The following is a 20,995-nucleotide window of genomic DNA, read 5'->3' on the forward strand; positions in this document are numbered from 1 at the left end:
AAATGTCCATACTTCTCTAGAATCTTCTCACAAATGCAAGCATTCCTCCTATGTAAGCTTCCACATGGCATTAATATATGCCAAATGTTTCTTATGTGGCATGATGACATGGCGAGTCATCACACTCTCCCCCACCTAATGTTGCGACGACCGCGGCGCAATGTTGCTGCATAAACTCTCGGATCTTATCTTTGAATTGCCATAAATCTTCATAACGTTCCCATGTGGCCTCCTCCATTGATTGCCCCTTCCAATGGACGAGGAACATTGCGGTGGCTTTTTGCACTTATTTTCGCCTGGCCTGGTAATCAATAATAGCCTCAATCTCCCGGTCGTGCGAGGTGGTGATAGTAATAGGCGCTCGACTTGATTGGCCCCTACTTGGATCATCATTGTCTTCATGATAGGGCTTAAACATGCTGGCATGGAAGACAGGGTAGATCTTAAGATATGATTGCATGTCAAGCTTGTATGAGATCTTGCCTACCTTGGCGACTATCTTAAATGGCCCCTTATACTTGCGAATCAGATTCTGACGCATGCCTCGTAATGCCTTAAACTGTCTTGGATTAAACTTCACCATGACCATGTCCCCAACTCTATAGTCTGTGGGACGCCGCTTACGATCTGCAAACTTCTTCATCTTCTTAGCTGCCTTATCCAAGTAGGACTTAGTAGTGTCAAGCTGCTCCTCCCATCCTTTAGCCATATGATAAGCCCCCAAACTCTTTCCCTCAAACGTGGCTGGTAATGAATGTGGAGTTTGTGGCTGTTGGCCTGTGGCTAGCTCAAATGGTGTCCGTCTTCACATAAAAACTTTTCAAAAAATTTACTATATGCAATAACCCTACCATCTTGCATCAAAATATACTGTATAAGATCCTGAACTTATGGGTAATACCAACACTGGCGCTGTAATCAAAGCGGTCTTGAGCTTCTGAAAGCTCAACTCATACTCGTTTGACCATCTGAATGGGGCACCCTTCTGGGTCAATTTGGTCAATGGAGATGCTATAGATGAAAACCCCTCCCCAAACCGGCGATAATAACCTGCCAAACACAGGAAACTCCAGATCTCTATAGCTGAAGTAGGTCTAGGCCAATTCTGAATAGCCTCAATCCTTTTAGGATCCACTTTTATGCCTTCTACCGATGCAACATACCCAAAAAAGGCAACCGAGTTTAACCAAAATTCACATTCTGAAAATTTGGCATATAATTGATTATTTTTCAAAGTCTGAAGCACAATTCGAAGATGATGCTCATGCTTCTTTCGACTGCTGGAGTAAATCAAGATATCATCAATGAATACAACCACAAAAGAATCCAAATAAGGTTTGAATACCCGGTTCATCAAATCCATAAATGCTGTTGGGGCATTTGTTAGCCCAAATGATATCACTACGAATTTGTAATGTCCATACCGAGTCCGAAATGCTGTCTTAGGGACATTAGTTGCCCTAATTTTCAACTGATGGTAACCAAACCTCAAATCGATATTTGAAAACACCTTGGCACCCTGAGGTTGATCGAATAAGTCATTAATTTTGGGGAACAGATATTTGTTTTTGATAGTGGCCTTGTTCAACTGCCGATAATCTATACACATCCGCATAGAGCCATCGTTGTTTTATACAAATAACACTGGCGCACCCCAGGGTGAGACGCCAGGTCTAATAAATCCCTGATCCAGCAAGTCTTGTAACTGCTCCTTCAATTCTTGCAACTTTGGAGGGGCCATACGATATGGTGGAATAGAAATGGGCTGAGTGCCCGGAGCTAAATCAATACAGAAGTCAATATCTCTTTCCTGGTGGCATTCTCGGCAGATCAACATGAAATAAATCTGGTGATATCATAGTCCTTCAATAGCTCCAACGATCTTCTCTACCTCAAATTGAGATATTTTTGCCTGAACAGATACTGTAGGCTACGATGATCAGTGAATACCTCACACGAGACACCGTAAAGGTAATGCCTCCAAATTTTCAGCACATGAACAATGGTTGCCAATTCTAAGTCATGAACATGATAATTCTTTTCGTGAACTTTCAACTGCCACAACGCATATGCAATAACCCTACCATCTTGCATCAAAATATACTGTATAAGATCCTGAACCTATTGGTAATACCAACATTGGCACTGTAGTCAAAGCGGTCTTGAGCTTTTGAAAGCTCAACTCACACTCATCTGAACATCTAAAAGGGGCACCCTTCTGAGTCAATTTGGTCAATGGAGATGCTATAGACGAAAACCCCTCCCCAAACCGGCGATAATAAACTGCCAAACACAAGAAACTCCAGATCTCTGTAGCTGAAGTAGGTCTAGGCCAATTCTGAATATCCTCAATCTTTTTAGGATCCACTTTTATGCCTTCAACCGATACAACATACCCAAAAAAGGTAACTTAGTCTAACCAAAATTCACATTCTGAAAATTTGGCATATAATTGATTATTTTTCAAAGTCTGAAGCACAATTCGAAGATGATGCTCATGCTTCTCTCGACTGCTGGAGTAAATCAAGATATCATCAATGAATACAACCACAAAAGAATCCAAATAGGGTTTGAATACCCGGTTCATTAAATCCATAAATGTTGCTGGGGCATTTGTTAGCCCAAATGACATCACTATGAATTCGTAATGTCCATACCGAGTCCGAAATGCTGTCTTAGGGACATTATATGCCCTAATTTTCAACTGATGGTAACCAGACCTCAAATCGATATTTAAAAACACCTTGGCACCCTGAGGTTGATCGAATAAGTCATTAATTCTGGGCAACGGATATTTGTTTTCGATAGTGGCCTTGTTCAACTGCCGATAATCTATACACATCCGCATAGAGCCACCATTATTCTATACAAATAACACTGGCGCACCCCAGGGTGAGACGCTAGGTCTAATAAATCCATGGTCCAGCAAGTCTTGTAACTGCTCCTTCAATTCTTTCAACTCTGGAGGGGCCATACGATATGGTGGAATAGAAATGGGCTGAGTGCCCGGAGCTAAATCAATACAGAAGTCAATATCTCTTTCCGGTGGCATCCTCAGCAGATCAGCAGGAAATACATCTAGAAATTTACGGACAACTGGAGCTGAATCCAAAGAAGGAACTTCTACGCTGGGATCGCGAATATAAGCCAAATAAGCTAGACACCCCTTCTCTACCCTACATCGAGCTTTCACATAAGAGATAACCTTGCTGATAGAATGGCCAAGACTCCGTTTCCATTATAGCCGAGGTAACCCCAACATGGCTAAGGTCACTGTTTTGGCATGACAATCCAATATAGCATGATAAGGTGACAGCCAATCCATACCCAAGATGACATCAAAATATACCATGACGTTAGAATATCCACGTCAGGTAGAATATCCACGATAGACATGATCTACCATAATAGAATCTCCCACCGGTGTGGACCCATACATAGAAGCACTGAGAGAATCACGAGGCACAACCAGATATGAAGCAAAATAGGAGGACACATAGGAATATGTAGATCCTGGATCAAATAAAACTGAAGCATCTCTATGGCAAACTAGAACAATACATGTGATCACTACATTGGATGACTTGGCCTCAAGCCTGGCTGGAAAAGCATAAAATCGGGGCTAGGCCCTACCACTCTGAATCGCATCCCTGGGACGGCCTCTAACTGGCTGGCCTCCATCTCTAATTGCCTGACCTCCATCTCTAGCTGTCTTACCCCGGCCTTTAGCTGACTGGGCGGGTGGCAGAACAACTAGTGCTGGAATCATAGCAGGTTCTCGGTTGTTGTGACTGTTGACCCTGGAACTGGCCATGTCAACCTGATAACCATTCTGATGACTCCGGATCGGAGGTCCATTAATAGGAGCTGGTGGTGCACTGTAAGCTAGATGGTCAGAATGAGACACAAGAGGGCTGTGACCACCTGAAGCACTGTGGGAAGCCTATAGCGCTGAATGAAATAGCCTGGGAGGGTGGTGTTACATCTTGTGTTTTCCTACGTTAAAGTTTCGTCTTCAGATAATCGACGTAGACTCGGGGATGAGATTATCTTGAGATTATAAGCATTTATGTTATTTATAATAGGCGATAATTAAAATTTCGTGAAGGTTAAAGGGTAAATGAATCAAAGAAAAGGAGTTTCATTGAAGATTGTCGATTTGGAAAAAAAATATGGTCCGAGCTAATGTACCCGGTATTTATGGACTAGTGCCATACAAGGTACTACATGACCATGGTAGTAAGGTGTATGAAGTTTGTTAAAATTGAGTAGTATTTTAAGTAATTTGAGATTAGTGGGGGATTATTAAGTTGATTAGGGAAAGGAGTAAACTTTTTGATAAATGTAACACACCCCCAATGTGGCAGCCCAAAGAGGTATTTATAATGAGTCTTAACTCACAAAACAAGGTGGCATGTTAGGGGCCTTTAGGCCAAAGCTTAGTCAACACTTAGTGGGGGCCACACCCCCCAAAGTTTAAAACATCCCTCTAAGTCACTTAAAGAGATGGAATATCTCTGCAATATGAGGGATTAAGACATTAACCAATTCATACAAGGGTTCAGGTGGTAGTAACGTGAATCTCTTGAAACAAAAACTCAAACGAGAATTCTTAGTATCTTAAGCAACGTGAGATTTTGCGATTCAAAGGGAGTACGATGCAATCTTTCTCAACTCCAGGTATTTTAAGGTTAAGCCCTTCCTTCATTTTGGCATGATCTCGTAACTACATGTGTTTGATAACGAGGCATAAAGAGAAGTTCACACTCCCGAATTTATATACATTATCCTAGTCTCATAAGTTACAGCATTCTCTCTTATTGGGACTTTATATTCAATTGAGTACTGTCTTCTTCCAGTCAAGAGAGTAGAGGGTCTAAATATATACACAGTATTATAGTACTTTCACCACCATCGAGCTATAATCAATGGGCAGGCCCCTATTGGGCAACCTCTGATCAGATGGTAAGTTATATATCGAGCCTATTATGGCCGAGCGTCTATAAGTGAGCCCAGCATGGCCGAGGTACAGAGCCTAGTATGGCCGAGAGCCTATGAGCAAGCCTATTACGGTAGAGTAGTTACATGTTCCGAGCCTTATAGGGCCGGACATCTATTTTATTTACTATATTGAGAGAGTTGAGTCGGTATCAACAGGTAAGTATATCTCTAGATCATCTTTGACTCCCAGTTACTTTCAAATATTATATTATCAGTTCAGTTTCAGCTTTCAGTTATTTTATTGCCTTGCATACTCGGTACGTTATTTCGTAGTGACGTCCCTTTTTCTGGGGACGCTGCATTTCATGCGTGCAGGTTCAGACAGACAGACGGGTAGACCTCCTCAGTAGTGTTGCCTGAGTTCAGCTTTATCAATAAGCTCCATGTCTTTCGGAGTTGCCGGGTCTAGAAGTTTTGTGTACATCTTGTGTATATGTGTATATAGATTATGGGTAGGTTGGGGCCCTATCCCGATCACGGTACATCCATCAGTAGAGGCTTGTAGACATAACCTGTTACTTAGTGTAGTATGTTAGGCTTGTAGGCCATATATATATATATTTTGTTGGTTTGTCAACTGTAGTAGTTATGACGGCCTTGCTGGCCCAGCTTTATATTGATGTTTAGTCAGCATTGGTTTCCATTCAGTTTTATATTTTTCTTCGCAAATTGTCTTGCAATGTGGCCCATGGCTAAAGTATTACATTATATGTTCAGATTCCCCTAGTCGCAAGTTGGTACGCAAGGATAGGTGAGGCACCGGGTGCCGGTCTCGCCCCCCCTCCCCCTAGGTTCAGGGTGTGACAAAAGTGGTATCAGAGCAGTTCTGTCCTAGGGAGTCTACAAGCCGTGTCTAGTAGGGTCTTGTTTATAGATGTGTTGTGCACCACATTATATAAGAAGGGGACTACAGGACATTTAGGAATTGGTTACCCTTTTTTCAAATCTAAATCGTGCTATAGAACTGAGTTATAGGAAATTTGAGTTAAATTTATGTGTTGGAATTTGCATGCACAAATGACGGTGACTAGGAAGACTACGGCTAGTTAGAGGAGAGATACAATAGTAAGTGAGGGGACAGCAGGGTACCCCCAGTAGATGGGGCCCAATTAGAGGCCCAGTGAGAGACCCCTACCCAGCCATTACCGACTCCTCCACCACTTGAGGAGATTCCTAGGGAGACAGCACATCCAGTTCCCCCTCCGCTTGATCGGATTAAGACTTGAGGAGTGCAGTGTATTTGTTTACACAGTTGGTAGCTACCCAGCAACAGGCTAGGGCATCCACTAGTGCAGGATCTTCTGAGGGGTCTGGGAGTTCAAGGGTCCGATAGTTTATTGCTTTGAGTCCCCCGGAGTTCACGGAGACAGATCATAGGGAGGACCCGTAGGATTTCATAGATCAGCTTCACAGGATCTTTCGGGTTATGCATGCCATAAAGAAAAAGGTAGTTGAGCTAGTAGCTTTTCGACTCTGAGATATAGCTATCCTTTGGTATGAGGGATGGAAGAGGTCAAGGGGACGTGATGCACCTCCAACTATTTGGGAGAATTTTTCAGATGCCTTCCTTGACTAGTACTTACTGCGGGAGATCCAACAGGCTCGAATCGATCAGTTTCTAGCCCTCAAGCAGGGCAATATGAGTGTTCGAGAGTATAGTCTCCATTTTGACTCATTGGCGAGATATGCACCATCCATAGTTGCTACTATGCGGGACAATATTCATAGGTTTATAGCAGGGTTAGCCCCAGAGTTGACCGAGGCATGTGCCACCGCTGTATTGCAGGATATTATAGATATCTCCCGGATTCAGGCATTCACCCAGAATATAGAAAGGGGTAGGCGTCGGCAGCAGGGTACAGAGAGGACTGAGTCAGTACAACGTAAGAGGATGAGATTTGCCAGGTCTCAGGAGCAGTCTCAGGGTAGTTATAGGCCCCAGTACTTCGAACGGCCACCTAGGCCTCCGCCACCTCAGTTATAGGGTTACCGGTATGACCGCTATACTCAGTCCGGACCAGGTGAGAGCTCACGGATGTCGGGTTTGTAGCGACTATGAGGTTCAGGGCAGACATGGTCATTTCCGCCGCGGTGTGACACCTGTGGTAGAGGATACTTGGGAAAATACCGAGCCGGTTCCGATGCTTGTTATACATGTGGACGTCCGGGGCATATGATGCGAGATTGCAAAAATAGACATTCGGGGGGTATGGCACAACCAGCGAATTCAGCAATAGGGTCATCTATGTCCATGTATCCTTCAGGGCGGAAGTCTCAGTCTTCGGTGGGTAGAGGTCGAGATAGAGGTAGAGGTTCCAGTTCAGGTGGTAACCAGAATTGTAGATATGCTTTAGCGGGTCGACAAGACTAGGAGTCTTCACCAGACGTTTTGACAAGTATGTTGACCATTTTCTCTCACGATGCTTATGCTTTGATAGACCCAGGATCTACTTTATCGCGTATTACCCCATTTGTCGCGGGGAAGTTTGGCATAGTGTCTGAAATACTAAGTGATCCTTTTGCGGTATCTACACCGGTCGGAGAATCGATTATTGCTAGAAGGGTTTACCAAGGTTGTACGGTGACAGTTTGTAGTCGTCAGACCTCAACCGACCTAGTTGAGATAGAGATGTTGGATTTTGATGCTATCATGGGCATAGGATGGTTGGAAGCTTGCTATCCCACAGTTGATTGTCGAGCAAAGACAGCCAGATTTCATTTTTCGGGTGAGCCAGTCCTTGAATGGGTAGGTAATACAGTGACACCCAGAGGTAGGTTTATTTCCTATCTGAAGGCGAGGAAAATGATTGCAAAAGGGTGAATTTATCTTATTGTGCGAGTTAGAGATGTAGATGCCGAGATACCTACACTTCAGTCTAACCCAGTAGTCAAAGAGTACGCATATGTATTTCTAGATGAACATCCAAGTATTCCTCCAGAGCGAGAGATTGATTTTGGCATCAATTTGCTTTCGAAAACTCAACCAATATCCATCCCTCCGTATAGAATGGCACCTGCCGAATTGAAGGAGTTGAAGGAGCAGTTAAAATATTTGCTGGAGAAACGTTTCATCAGGCCTAGTACCTCACCTTAGGGTGCACCGATATTGTTTGTATGGAAGAAAGACGGCTCGCTGAGGATGTGTATCGATTATAGGCAGTTGAACAAGGTAACTATTAAGAATAAGTATCCACTTCCAAGGATAGATGACTTGTTTGATCAGTTACAGGGAGCTAGATGCTTTTTAAAGATAGATTTGAGGTCGGGGTACCACCAGGTCAGAGTTCGGGAGAAAGATATTCCCAAGACAGCTATCAGGACCTGATATGGCCACTTCGAGTTCCTTGTCATGTCCTTCAGGTTGATGAATGCACCTGCCGTATTCATGGACTTGATGAATAGCTTATTCCGGCAATTTTTAGATCTGTTCGTGATAGTATTTATTAATGATATTCTGGTTTATTCACATTCAGAGGATAAGCATGCGGACCACCTGTGAGCGATACTCCAAACCCTCCGTGATAGTAAATTATATGCTAAGTTTTCTAAATGTGAGTTTTGGTTGAAGTCTGTAGCATTCTTGGGGCACATTGTATCCGATGGAGGTATAAAGGTAGACACTCAGAAGATTAAGGCTGTGAAATCCTGGCCTAGACCTACAACTCCGACAGAGGTTCATAGCTTTCTACACTTAGCAGGATACTACCGGAGGTTCGTAGAGGATTTTTCTTCTCTTTCGGCACTATTGACGAAGTTGACGTAGAAAAAACTATGTTTCAGTGGACAGAGGTTTGGAAGCAGAGTTTCTAAGAGCTTAAGAATAGGTTGACCTCAACGCCAGTTCTAACACTTCCAGAGGGTCCAAATAGTTATGCCATGTATTGTGATGTCTCAGGTATCGGGTGAGGATGTGTCCTAATGCAACATGGGAAGGTAATTGCGTATGCTTCAAGGCAGTTAAGGAAGAATGAGCGGAATTATCCAACCCACGACCTCGAGTTAGCTGCAGTTGTCCATGCACTTAAGATATGTCGGCATTATTTATATGGCATTCATGTTGATGTATTTACAGATCATAAAAGACTGCAATATATCTTCAAGCAAAAAGAGTTGAATTTGTGACAGAGGCGATGGCTTGAGTTATTGAAAGATTACGATGTTAACATTCTCTATCATCCAGGCAAAGCTAATGTGGTAGCAGATGCCTTAAGTCACCGATCTATGGGTAGCTTAGCACATGTAGAGGCCGAGAAAAGACAATTAACTAGAGAGATTCATCAATTGGCTTGTTTGGGGGTTCGGTTAGTATACCCTGGCAATAGTGGTGTTGTACTCCAAAATATTGCAAAATCATCTCTCACAGCTGAAGTAAAGGAAAGGCAGTACGAGGACCCAGAGTTTGTCGAGTTAAGAGAGCAAGTTCCACAACAAGTGAAGTCGTTGTTAGAGCTCAAGGGAGATGGGGTTCTTAGATACAAGGGTAGTTTATGTGTTCCAGATGTGGCAGAGCTAAAGACAAGATTATGTCAGAGGCACATTATTCGTGGTACTCCATTCATCCTGGGTCGACGAATATGTATCATGACATTAAGGAAGAAGAACATTGCTGAGTTTGTCGCTCAGTGTCCTAGTTGCCAGCAGGTGAAGGTAGAGTACCAGAAGATGGGAGGGCTAATGCAGACTATAGAGATCCCGACGTGGAAATGGGACACGATAAACATAGACTTTATCAGGGGTTTATCTCGTTCTCATCGTAAGTTTGATTCCATATGGGTGATAGTCGATAGTCTCAAAGGTGTCACCTATGAAGGGCGTGATGAGGTTTGGCAAGAAAGGCAAGCTTAGCCTACGGTATATTGGGCCTTATGGGATCATTCAGAGAGTGGGCCGAGTAGCTTATGAGTTAGAATTGCCCTCGGAATTGGAGTCTATCCATCCAGTTTTTCATATATCTATGTTACGGAAGTGCATTGGCGATCCTACCCGAGTGGTGACCATAGATGATGTACAGATTACAGAGGACTTGTCATACGAGGAAATTTCGGTTGCCATCCTAGACCGATAAATCCGCAAGCTACGGAATAAGGAGGTATCCTCCGTGAAGGTCTTATGGAGAAGCAATAATGTGGAAGAGATGATGTGGGAAGCGGAGGAAGAAATGAAGTCTAAATACCCCCACTTATTTCAAACTGAAGATATGGCTCGAGGTGGGATACCTCAGCACAGCTCTATTCAGGCCAGTAGGTTATTAGGTAAGCTCTTATTTTTGACTTTCAGAATTTATAACGGACAGCTGTGTGAGGCCAAGTGTTTCTATTTATAGACATTGGCCATGTGTGGCATGTATAGTATGTTTTCTGGCTGTGTACAGGTTGATTTTAGTCTAGTGTACGGAAGATACTCTGGCAAAAAAAAAATTCCCAAAGTCTCTAAGAGTAAACATTTGAGGACGAATATTTCTAAGGAGGGAAGGATGTTACATCTCACGTTTTCATACGTTAAAGTTTCGTCTTCAAATAATCGACGTAGACTCGGGGATGAGATTATCTTGAGATTATAAGCATTTATACTATTTATAATAGGCGATAAGTAAAATGCCGTGAAGGTTAAGGGTAAACAAATCAAAGAAAATGAGTTTCGTTGAAGATTGTCGATTTGGAAAAAAAATACGATCCGAGTTATAGTACCCGGTATTTATGGACTAGTGCCATACAAGCTACTACATGACCATGATAGTAAGGTGTATAAAGTGTGTTAAAAGCTTGTAGGATTTTAAGTAATTTGAGATAATTCTTAATTGTGTGGGTAATTGGTTAATTATTGGATTAGTAGAGGATTAATAAGTTGATTAGGGAAAGGAGTGAATTTTTGGATAAATGTAACACCTCCCCTCCCAACGTGGCAGCCAAAAGAGGCATTTATAATGAGTCTTAACTCACAAAACAAGGTGGCATGTTAGGGGCCTTTAGGCCAAAGCTTAGTCAACACTTAGTGGGGGCCACACCCCCCCAAAGTTTAAAACATCCCTCTAAATCACTTAAAGAGATGGAATATATCTACAATATGAGGGATTAAGACTTCAACCAATTCATACAAGGGTTCAAGTGGTAGTAACGTGAATCTCTTGAAACAAAAACTCAAACGAGAATTCTTAGTATCTTAAGCAACGTCAGATTTTGCGATTCTAAGGGAGTACGATACAATCTTTCTCAAGAATATCATACGGATTTTTTCCTACTCCATGTATGTTAAGGTTAAGCCCTTCCTTCATTTTGGCATGATCTCGTAACTACATGTGTTTGATAACGAGGCATAAAGAGAAGTTCATACTCCCGAATTTATATACATTATCCTAGTCTCATAAGTTACAGTATTCTCCCTTATCGGGACTTTATATTTAATTGAGTATTGTCTTCTTCCAGTCAAGAGAGCAAAGGGTCTATATATATACACAGTTTTACAGTACTTTTACCACCGTCGAGCTATAATCGATGGGCAGGACCCTATTGGGCAACCTCTGATCAGATGGTAAGTTATATATCGAGCCTATTGTGGCCGAGCGCCTATGAGCGAGCCCAGCATGGCCGAGGTACAGAGCCTAGTATGGCCGAGAGCCTATGAGCAAGCCTATTACAGCAGAATAGTTACATGTTCCGAGACTTATAGGGCCGGACATCTATTTTATTTACTATATTGAGAGAGTTGAGTCGGTATCAACAAGTAAGTATATCTCCAGATCATCTTTGACTCCCAGTTACTTTCAGTTATTATATTATCAGTTCAGTTTCAGCTTTCAGTTATTTTATTGCCTTGCATACTCGGTACGTTATTTCGTAGTGACGTCCCTTTTTCTGGGGACGCTGCATTTCATTCGTGCAGGTTCAGACAGACAGACGGGTAGACCTCCTCAGTAGGTGTTGCCCGAGTTCAGCTTTATCGGTAAGCTCTATGTCCTTCTGAGCTGCCGGGTCTAGAAGTTTTGTGTACATCTTGTGTATATATGTATATAGAATATGGGTAGGTCGGGGCCCTATTCCGATCACAGTACATCCATCAGCAGAGGCTTGTAGACATAACCTGTCAGTTAGTGCAGTATGTTAGGCTTGTAGGCCTTGTATGTATATTTTGTTGGTTTGTCAGCTGTAGTAGTTATGGTGGCCTTGCCGGCCCAGCTTTATATTGATGTTTAGTCAGCGTTGGTTTCCAATCAGTTTTATATTTTGCTTCTCAAATTATCTTGCAATGTGGCCCATGGCCAAAGTATGACATTATATGTTCAGATTCCTTTAGTCACAAGTTGGTACGCAAGGATAGGTGAGGCACCAGGTGCCGGTCTCGCCTCCCCTTCCGAGTTTCGGGGCGTGACAAATGGCCTCTACCAAAATTACCCCTGCATCCAGATGAGGCACCACTGAACCCACCGAATTGACGAGGCCTTTTATCAGAACCTTGCTCTCTCTATTATGCAAGAAAAATATCGATCCTCCTCGCAACATTAGCAGCCGCCTGAAAGGAAATCTCACCTCCGGTCTCCTTGGCCATCTAAAGCCTGATAGGGTGAATGAGTCCCTCAATAAATCTCCTCACACTCTCTTCATTAGTAGGTAGTAAAAGGATAACATGATGGGCTAAATCCACAAAACGGGTCTCGTACTGAGTAACAGTCATACTGCCCTGCTATAGGCGCTCAGATTGCCTGTGGTAATCCTCTCTCAATGTGATAGTGAGGAACTTCTCTAGAAATAGCTGTGAGAATTGCTCCCAAGTCATTGCAGGCAACCCAGCTGGTCTGCTCAACATATAATCTCTCAACCACCTCTTCGCGGATCCCGTCATCTGGAATACAGCAAAATCGACCCTATTGGTCTCAACTATGCCCATGTTCTGCAATACCTCATGGCAGCGGTCAAGATAATCTTGTGGGTCCTCAGAAGGTGTACCACTAAAGTGAACTGGAAAGAGCTTAGTAAACTTATCCAGTATCAATAAATCCTCAGAAGACATGACGGGCCTATCACCGGCCTGTGCCGCAACAACTAGCTGAACTACCCCAACTGGCGGGGCTGCTGGCGCCTGATACTGGGAGCTATCTGCTCCGGAGTGAGAGTAGTGGGAGTTTGTGCTCCTCCCCCAGACTTACCAAACGGACTAGAGTGTCCTAAAGCACTAGTTCAATCATCGATGATAGAATAAAATTGCACGACAGAGTAAGAAAGAAGTGATATTGTTCCTAAACTTCATAGCCTCTGAAGGATAAGTACAGACATCTCTGTACCGATCCTTTAGACTCTACTAAGCTTGCTTGTGACTCATGAGACCTAGTAACCTAGTGCTCTGATACCAACTTGTCACGACCCGAAATTTTGACCTTCAGGACCGTGATGGCGCCTAACATTTCACTTGCTAGGAAAGCCAACATTATAATAATCTTAGCCATTTTTAAACAAATTAAATTAAACAAAAGTCCATTACTGAAATAAAGTGCGGAAAACCATAACAAATGAATTATCCAAATAAATCCCCGAATCTGGTGTCACAAGGGCATGAGCTACTAGAATAATACACATCTAAGATAAGATAGAAGGGGACTTCAGAACTGCGGACACTATACAGTTATACCTCAAGTCTCCTCTTGTAGCTGAATTCGAGCAAGTTTATGTACACCGTTGGGACCAACTCCAAAATCTGCACAAGAAGTGCAAAGTGTAGACTCTCTGAAAATGGCATCACCCTTCGTGCTTTTACACTCTCTGAAAATGGCACGTCATCACCCTTCGTGCGTTTACACTCTCTGAAAATGGCACGGCATCACCCTTCGTGCTTTTACACTTTTTCTTATAAATAATATAAATGGAACGGCAACACCCTTCATGCTTTCACACTCTTTCTCACCATATTCAACAATAATTAAATCAATAACAATTTCATGAATAATGATCAAATAATCAATAATAATTACGCAGGATTATCTTAATTAAATAAGAAATTATTCAAAATGAAACAAATTACTCGTGCATTATTTGACTCAACCACAACGCATAAGTACTCCTCACCTCACATATACGTTTTACCCGCACGTTAAATCACGTAGCAAATAGACAAATAAATCCTACTCCCTCAAGTCAAGGTTAACCATGACACTTACCTCGATTTTGCAACCAACTCAAGATTCTAATACACCTTTTCTTCGCGAATTCGTGTCCAAAAGCTTCAAATCTAGTCACAAACAATTCAATATATTCAACACGAATCGTAGGTATTAATTCCATATGAATTTACTAATTTTCTGGATTAAAATCCGAAATTAATTTTAAAAATCGACAATGGAACCCACGTCTCGAATCCCTAAAAAACACATGAAAACCAAACATCCATTCCGATACGAGTTCAACAATATAAAAATTATCAAATTCTGATGTCAAATGGACCTTCAAATCTTAGATTTCGTTTTTGGAAGATTCTATAAAAATCTGATTTTTCTTCCATAAATTCACGGATTCATGATGTAAATTAGTATGGAATCATGAATTATAATCAATATAGGATAAAGAACACTTACCCCAATATTTTTCTTGAAATATCTCCTGAAAATCACCTCACCCGAGCTCTTAAAATCCAAAAATGGGTAAAAATGGTCAACCCCTGAATTTATATGTTCTGCTCAGGGCTTTTTGCACCTGCGACTAATTTAGCCATTTCTGTGGTCAAGCAGTTACATCTGCGACCTCGGCCTCAACACATGTCTGGTCGCTTCTGCGACCTCAGCCTCAACACATGCCTGGTCGCGACCTCGGACTATCTGCTCGTTTCTGCAACCTCAACCTCAACTCATGCCTAGTCGCGACCTCGGACCATTTGCTCGCTTCTGTGACCTCAGCGTCAACTCATGCCTGGTTGCGACCTCGGACCATCTGCTCACTTATACGACCTTGGCCTCAACTCATGCCTGGTCGCAACCTCGGCCTCAACCAAAACCTGCGAGCTAAATTTTGCAGGTACGATTGCACCAAAAGGCTAAAATTTCTAGCAGTTGTTTAAGTCCAAATTTTGATCCGTTAGTGTTGGTTCCCCAAATACACGCAAGTATACGTAGCCGTCAAGTAACAAAGTGACTCGAAAGTCAGATGTCGAACCCACAGAGACTTAGATCAATTGTTAACTAAGCAAACTAAAATCAGCTAATTATCCAAGATAATCCAGAGTGATGTTTTTCTATTAATATACTATTGCGGAAATTAAACAAGTGACATATAATTTATCAAGAATGCAAATGTGTATGATGAGATTGTAATTCAGGGGAGATGAAGATTCCAGGGCTGTGGTTGGTTTATCAATCCTATTAAGTTCAATAATCGCAATTGTTAATCAAGATTATCTATGGTTGCTAATTGACTAGATCGTTTATATGAATAGCATGTTCCCACAATACTACTCGCCTATCCACGATATATCAATCCTATCTTCCTATGGCATTTAGTCTATCATGAACGAATATAATACGGTATTCAATTAAGCAAGACTGTTAGGAATATTCCTATCCAAACCGCGAAATCGTCCCCCGAGCCACGGGTTCAGAAACAAGCTCTCTCTAATTCTACTCTAATCTAAACACAGCTTTCCCAAGCATAGCATAGATAGTAGGGTGAATTGGTAGCTACAACAATTCACAAGTTAAAACTAGAATTAAATAAACAACCACAAGATGATAATCTGAATTAACGAAGATGTAATTAATAAATGTTAATAATCATGTCAACCACAACCCTAGAACTAGAGTGCTTAGCCACTCATGTTCGTAGTAACAATTTTCCAAGTATTTTGCATAAACAAATTACAAAGAAAAGATAAAGGAATGAAGAACTCGATGATTTTCTCCTCCAAAAGTTGTTCCACGTGATGTTCTTGCCTCCGATCGCAAAAACTCCTTTAAAATGGTGTTTAATGACTATTTATATGTGTAGGGAAAAAGTCTAGACGAAATAACCAAGTCCAAAAATAAGAAGGAGACAAAATAGGCTTTAAAACCCGGAACACCCTTGCTATGGCGCGAGCTCTACCGCCCAATGAACCTCGCTGTAAGCCTCGCGCTGTGAGCTATGTCGCATGCTCCACCTCGCTACAACCCTGGTGACACGAGCTCTATCGCGAGCAAAATCCCTCGCTTCGCCTTCTCTAATGCGAGCTTGTTGCCTCGCTTCGCTTGATGCTTCTCTGGTTCAATTCAATTTTGAGGTCTTTTGTTAGTGCTAGTTGCCTAACACTCTCATTTCTTTCCTTTGCATTCTAATTTCATCTCACGTCAATTTGAACGCATTATCCTTTAACAATTTTGTCTTCAATCATTATCTAATCATGATGTCATAATATTTTCCATCATCAAATAATCACAAGCCAATCTTGTAGTGCATAAAATACACATAAAATCTCTATTTTTCTCCCAATTTCATCTTCAATGTACCTACACATAAAATAAACTCAATTAAGCATAAATATAATATAGTTTAGTATTAAAGCCCCAAAATGTAAGGTAATTAATGCACTAAAAATATGGAATTATAACCAAACATTACTACCCCACACTTAAACATTGCTCGTCCTCGAGCAATCAAACTACATTTTATATAGACACAACCTTTTTAAACAATTCTCCTAACTCATCACACCAAGAATCTTTAAAATAGACTAAGCACAAGGGTGTAACATCTTCACCTAAAGATTTGACTCGCAAGTACCATGCATTATTCACAACTCACTCACTTACTCTAACATAGAGGTCAATGACATTACCTTTCCTTCGTGAATCAAGTGCCCTCACACAACAAAAGAGATTAGTTCCACACACAATAAAATTTAAGAATAATTAGGACTCAAGATAGGAAGAATTCACTTACTCTCAGAAATAACATTCATATGCACCATAGGCTTGCCCGTAGTGTACTACTCTACTAATCGAGCTCATTCAGTCTAGGATCAAGAAGGACTTTAATTGGTTGTAATGTAGGCTGTGGGTTGGGTAGGATACATTTGGATATAAGAGTGACTAGACCTCCCTAAACACTTTAGTACATACACTTTAACATTTAACCTCATACTTATGTCAAACCATAACTCCACCTTCACATCAATGTATATTAACTCCATACTTCTTTAAGCACAATTACATCAAGAGTCACAACTATCAAGGAATATTTTTCACATCAATACAACTATATTTTTCTTTTCTTTCTCAATTCAAGTGGCTCTTACTTTTTAAAACAGTGCACCTTTCTCCTTAGTTCATTAATTCCACCCAAAAGCCAAACCAGCCTCCTCACACTTTAACTTTTACAAAGTTCATTACAATTCGAGTGCTCATGAGAGGTTAAAAGGTTCAAATAAATGGTTAATTCAAATAAATAGGTAAGGCTTGTAATGTGGTTGCCAAAGAAATAGGATTACATGCTCAAAGGGTTTCACTATGTTACATAACAATTAGGCGGGTAAACTATATATATATCTGGCTCAACAAAGAAACGCCTATATCACTTTCAAGACTGAACAAAACTACTATTTCGATTTGCAAATACACGGGGCAAGTTCTAGACATCAAATGCAATGCACAAAATAACACACAAGCCTCCCACACACATGGCACATAACTCACTCAGGATTGGATTCATCAAGACACTTTAGTCAAAGCAGTTAAGCAAATTTAAGATTATACAGTTTAAGGTACTTATACAAGAGTCAAAAACTGAGCCTAAGCATCACAACCAAAGTACTCACTATTCTCAAGGCATAACAAAGTCAAGAGATATTGCTTCAATTCAATTTATTTCACAATGGCTCCTACTCCTAAAAAAATTAAACTAACTACACCCGGTTCCAACAAAACCCTTGAAAAAGAATCGCGGCACAAAGAAAAACCAAGGGGGAATTACTACACTACATACAAAGAAAATCTTTTTGTCTTTTTTCCTTAGACATAAATCTGTCAAGAAACCTGTCTAGGAGATCCATCGTCGGGAAAAGTCCAATGTTTCTACTTTTTTTTCGATTTTTTTTTCATAGCTACTAAAATACTAAAACACTACACAACTACGATAACAAAAATAAGAAGTTAATATTTTTATAACATCCTACTACTAATTATCTATAGAATTCTCCCACCCCACACATAAAAGAGTGAAGTGTCCCCAATGCACAAATAAAGCAAAACAATAACGAGGGTGGATAAAAAAATTCCCTGAAAGGCCAAAAGGCCGAAGCAATAGCGGCTCACGGGGTACTGAGACTTCCCCCCAGGCATGGTCCTTTGTGTGGGCACCCCGCACTTAGTTCTGACCATCTAGCTCGCTTTTGCACTCTTCCAATGGCTTTGCTTCCTATGCTTATACTCCTACAAAACAAAAACAAACACTACAGCAATAATAAGATAAAAATAAAAATAAAAGAAAGAAGTAAAAATGGGTTGCCTCCCAACAAGCGCCTGATTTAACGTCGCGGCACGACACAGAGTCTCGTCTAATCATTGGCAAGTAACACCTTTGACTTCTGACAATCAAAGTATCCCCCATAATAGTGCTTTACTCTTTGTCCGTTCACTAAAAAAGTTCTCCTGCCGCCTAAGACGCGCAACTTAATTGCACCACGTGGAGTGACTCTCACTACCTCAAGCGGGCCCGACCATCTCAATTTGAGCTTCCCCGGAATGAATCTCAATCTTGAATTGAATAAGAGATCCAATTGGCCCGGTTCAAACTCGTGATGGTGGATATGCTTATCATGCCAGCGCTTGGTCTTTTCTTTATATATCTTGGCATTTCATATGCGTGCAAGCAAAACTTATCAAGCTCGTTCAATTGCATCAACCGTTTTCTACCCACTAATTCTACATCAAAGTTCAGCTTCTTTATCGCCCCATAGGCCTTGTGCTGAAGTTCCACCGGTAAATGGCATGCCTTCCCATAAACTAGCTTGTAAGGGGAGGTTTCGATTGGAATTTTGTAGGCAGTCCGGTATGCTCATAGAGCATCATCAAGCTTTGCAGCCCAATCTTTCCTACTTGCACTAACCGTCTTCTCCAGAATCTGATTTATCTCTCTATTTGACACTTCAACTTGTCCACTAGTCTGAGGATGGTAAGCAGTCGCAACCTTATGTTTGACCCCATATTAGGCTAAGACATTGTCCAAGAGCTTGTTATAGAAATAGGTTCCCCCATCACTTATCATCACTCTCGGAGTGCCGAACCTTGTAAAGATATGATTTTTTACAAACTTGACCACAACCTTGGCATCATTGGTAGGAAGAGCTATGGCCTCCACCTACTTTGACACATAGTCAATGGCCACCAAAATATACCTACACCCACTAGACGAGGGAAACAGACCCATAAAATCAATTCCCCAAACATCAAAAATTTCAACCTCCATAATACCGTGCAATGGCATCTCATGCCTTTTCGTAATTATTCTTGTTCTCTGGCACCTATCACATCTCCTCACGAACTCATGGGCGTCTTTAAACACCCTTGGCCAATAGAAACCTGATTGCAATAACTTAGTTGTTTTTTTTTCACCCGCATGATGACCACCATAAGGCGACGCATGACAGTCATGTAACATAGCATTTATTTCAGATTCGGGCGCACATCTTCTCATTAACTGATCAATACAAGATTTGAACAGAAATGACTCATCCCACACATATGACCTCACATCTCGCAAGAACTTCTTTTTAGCATATGGTTCAAGATCAGGCGGCATCTCTCCACTTGCCAAATAGTTCACAAAATCTGCATACCAAGGCACCTACCCAGCAGTAATGGCCAACAATTGCTCATCCGAGAATGTTTCCTTGATGACATCTTCCTCAGCTACATGATTTCGAGTTTCTAACCTGGATAAGTAATTAGCCACTTGATTCTCTATTCCTTTACGGTCTCGGATCTACAAATCAAATTCCTGAAAAAGTAAAACCCAACGGATCAGCCTTGGTTTAGCATCTTTCTTTTCAAACAAATACATGATGGCTGCATGGTTTTTTTAGACGACGACTTTGGTGCCAACCAAATAGGCCCGAAATTTATCGACCGCCCACACTACAGCAAGAAACTCCTTTTCTGTCACAATATAATTTATTTGAGCGGGAGTGAGAGTCTTGCTTGTATAGTAAATGGAGTAAAATATTTTTCTCCTCCACTGGCCCAATACGGCCCCAATTGCACCATCACTGGCATCACACATCAGTTCAGATGACTCGTTCCAGTCAGGAGCCACCATGATTGGTGCACTCACTAACTTCTTTTTCAGCTCCTCGAATGCTTTTAGACAAGCATCGTCAATTGCTTTTAAAGGAGAAGAAATGTTTGAGAAATCCTTTATAAATCGGCGATAAAAACCTTCATGTCCTAGAACACTCTTAACTCCTTTCACTAAAATCGGTGGTGGCAAATTTTCAATTGCTTCCACCTTAACCCTGTCAACTTCTAGTCCATCTTTGGACATTTTGTGACCCAGCACTATACATTCACGTACCAGAAAATGGCACTTTTCCCAATTTAGCACCAGATTAGTCTCCTCACACCTGGCAAGCACTTTAGCAAAATTGGTCAAGCATTCATCAAAAGAAGGACCAAACACAGAAAAATCATCCAAAAAAACCTCCACAAACCATTCCACCATATCGGTGAAAATAGCCATCATACACCTTTGAAAAGTTGCATGTGCATTATACAACCTGAATGGCATTTTCTTAAATGCATAAGTGCCATAAGGGCATGTAAAAGTGGTCTTTTTTTAATCTTCCAGGGCAATAGCAATTTCATTATACCCCGAATAGCCGTCAAGGAAACAATAGTATTCCTGTCCAGCTAACCTGTCAAGCATTTGATTAATGTAGGGGAGAGGGAAGTGATCTTTTCGTGTAGCATTATTCAACTTCCTATAGTCTATGCATATTCGCCAACCAGTCACCGTCCTAGTTGGATTAATTCATTTTGTTCATTTACTAC

General features: G+C 41.4%; 1 protein-coding gene across 1 annotated transcript; it reads right to left on the reverse strand.

Annotated features, from left to right (window-relative positions):
* Positions 1–286: 286 nt before the first annotated feature.
* LOC138910458 (uncharacterized) lies at positions 287–20,732 on the reverse strand. The gene is made up of 6 exons (XM_070201701.1): positions 20,088–20,732; positions 19,798–19,931; positions 18,326–18,379; positions 3,634–3,878; positions 2,139–2,376; positions 287–803 (listed from the first exon to the last, which is right to left on the reverse strand). The coding sequence occupies exons 1-6, from the start codon at positions 20,730–20,732 to the stop codon at positions 287–289; spliced, it is 1,833 nt and encodes a 610-aa protein (XP_070057802.1).
* Positions 20,733–20,995: the final 263 nt, after the last annotated feature.

Source organism: Nicotiana tomentosiformis, chromosome 4 (genome assembly GCF_000390325.3).
Source record: "Nicotiana tomentosiformis chromosome 4, ASM39032v3, whole genome shotgun sequence".
In the NCBI taxonomy this organism is placed as follows: Eukaryota; Viridiplantae; Streptophyta; class Magnoliopsida; order Solanales; family Solanaceae; genus Nicotiana; species Nicotiana tomentosiformis.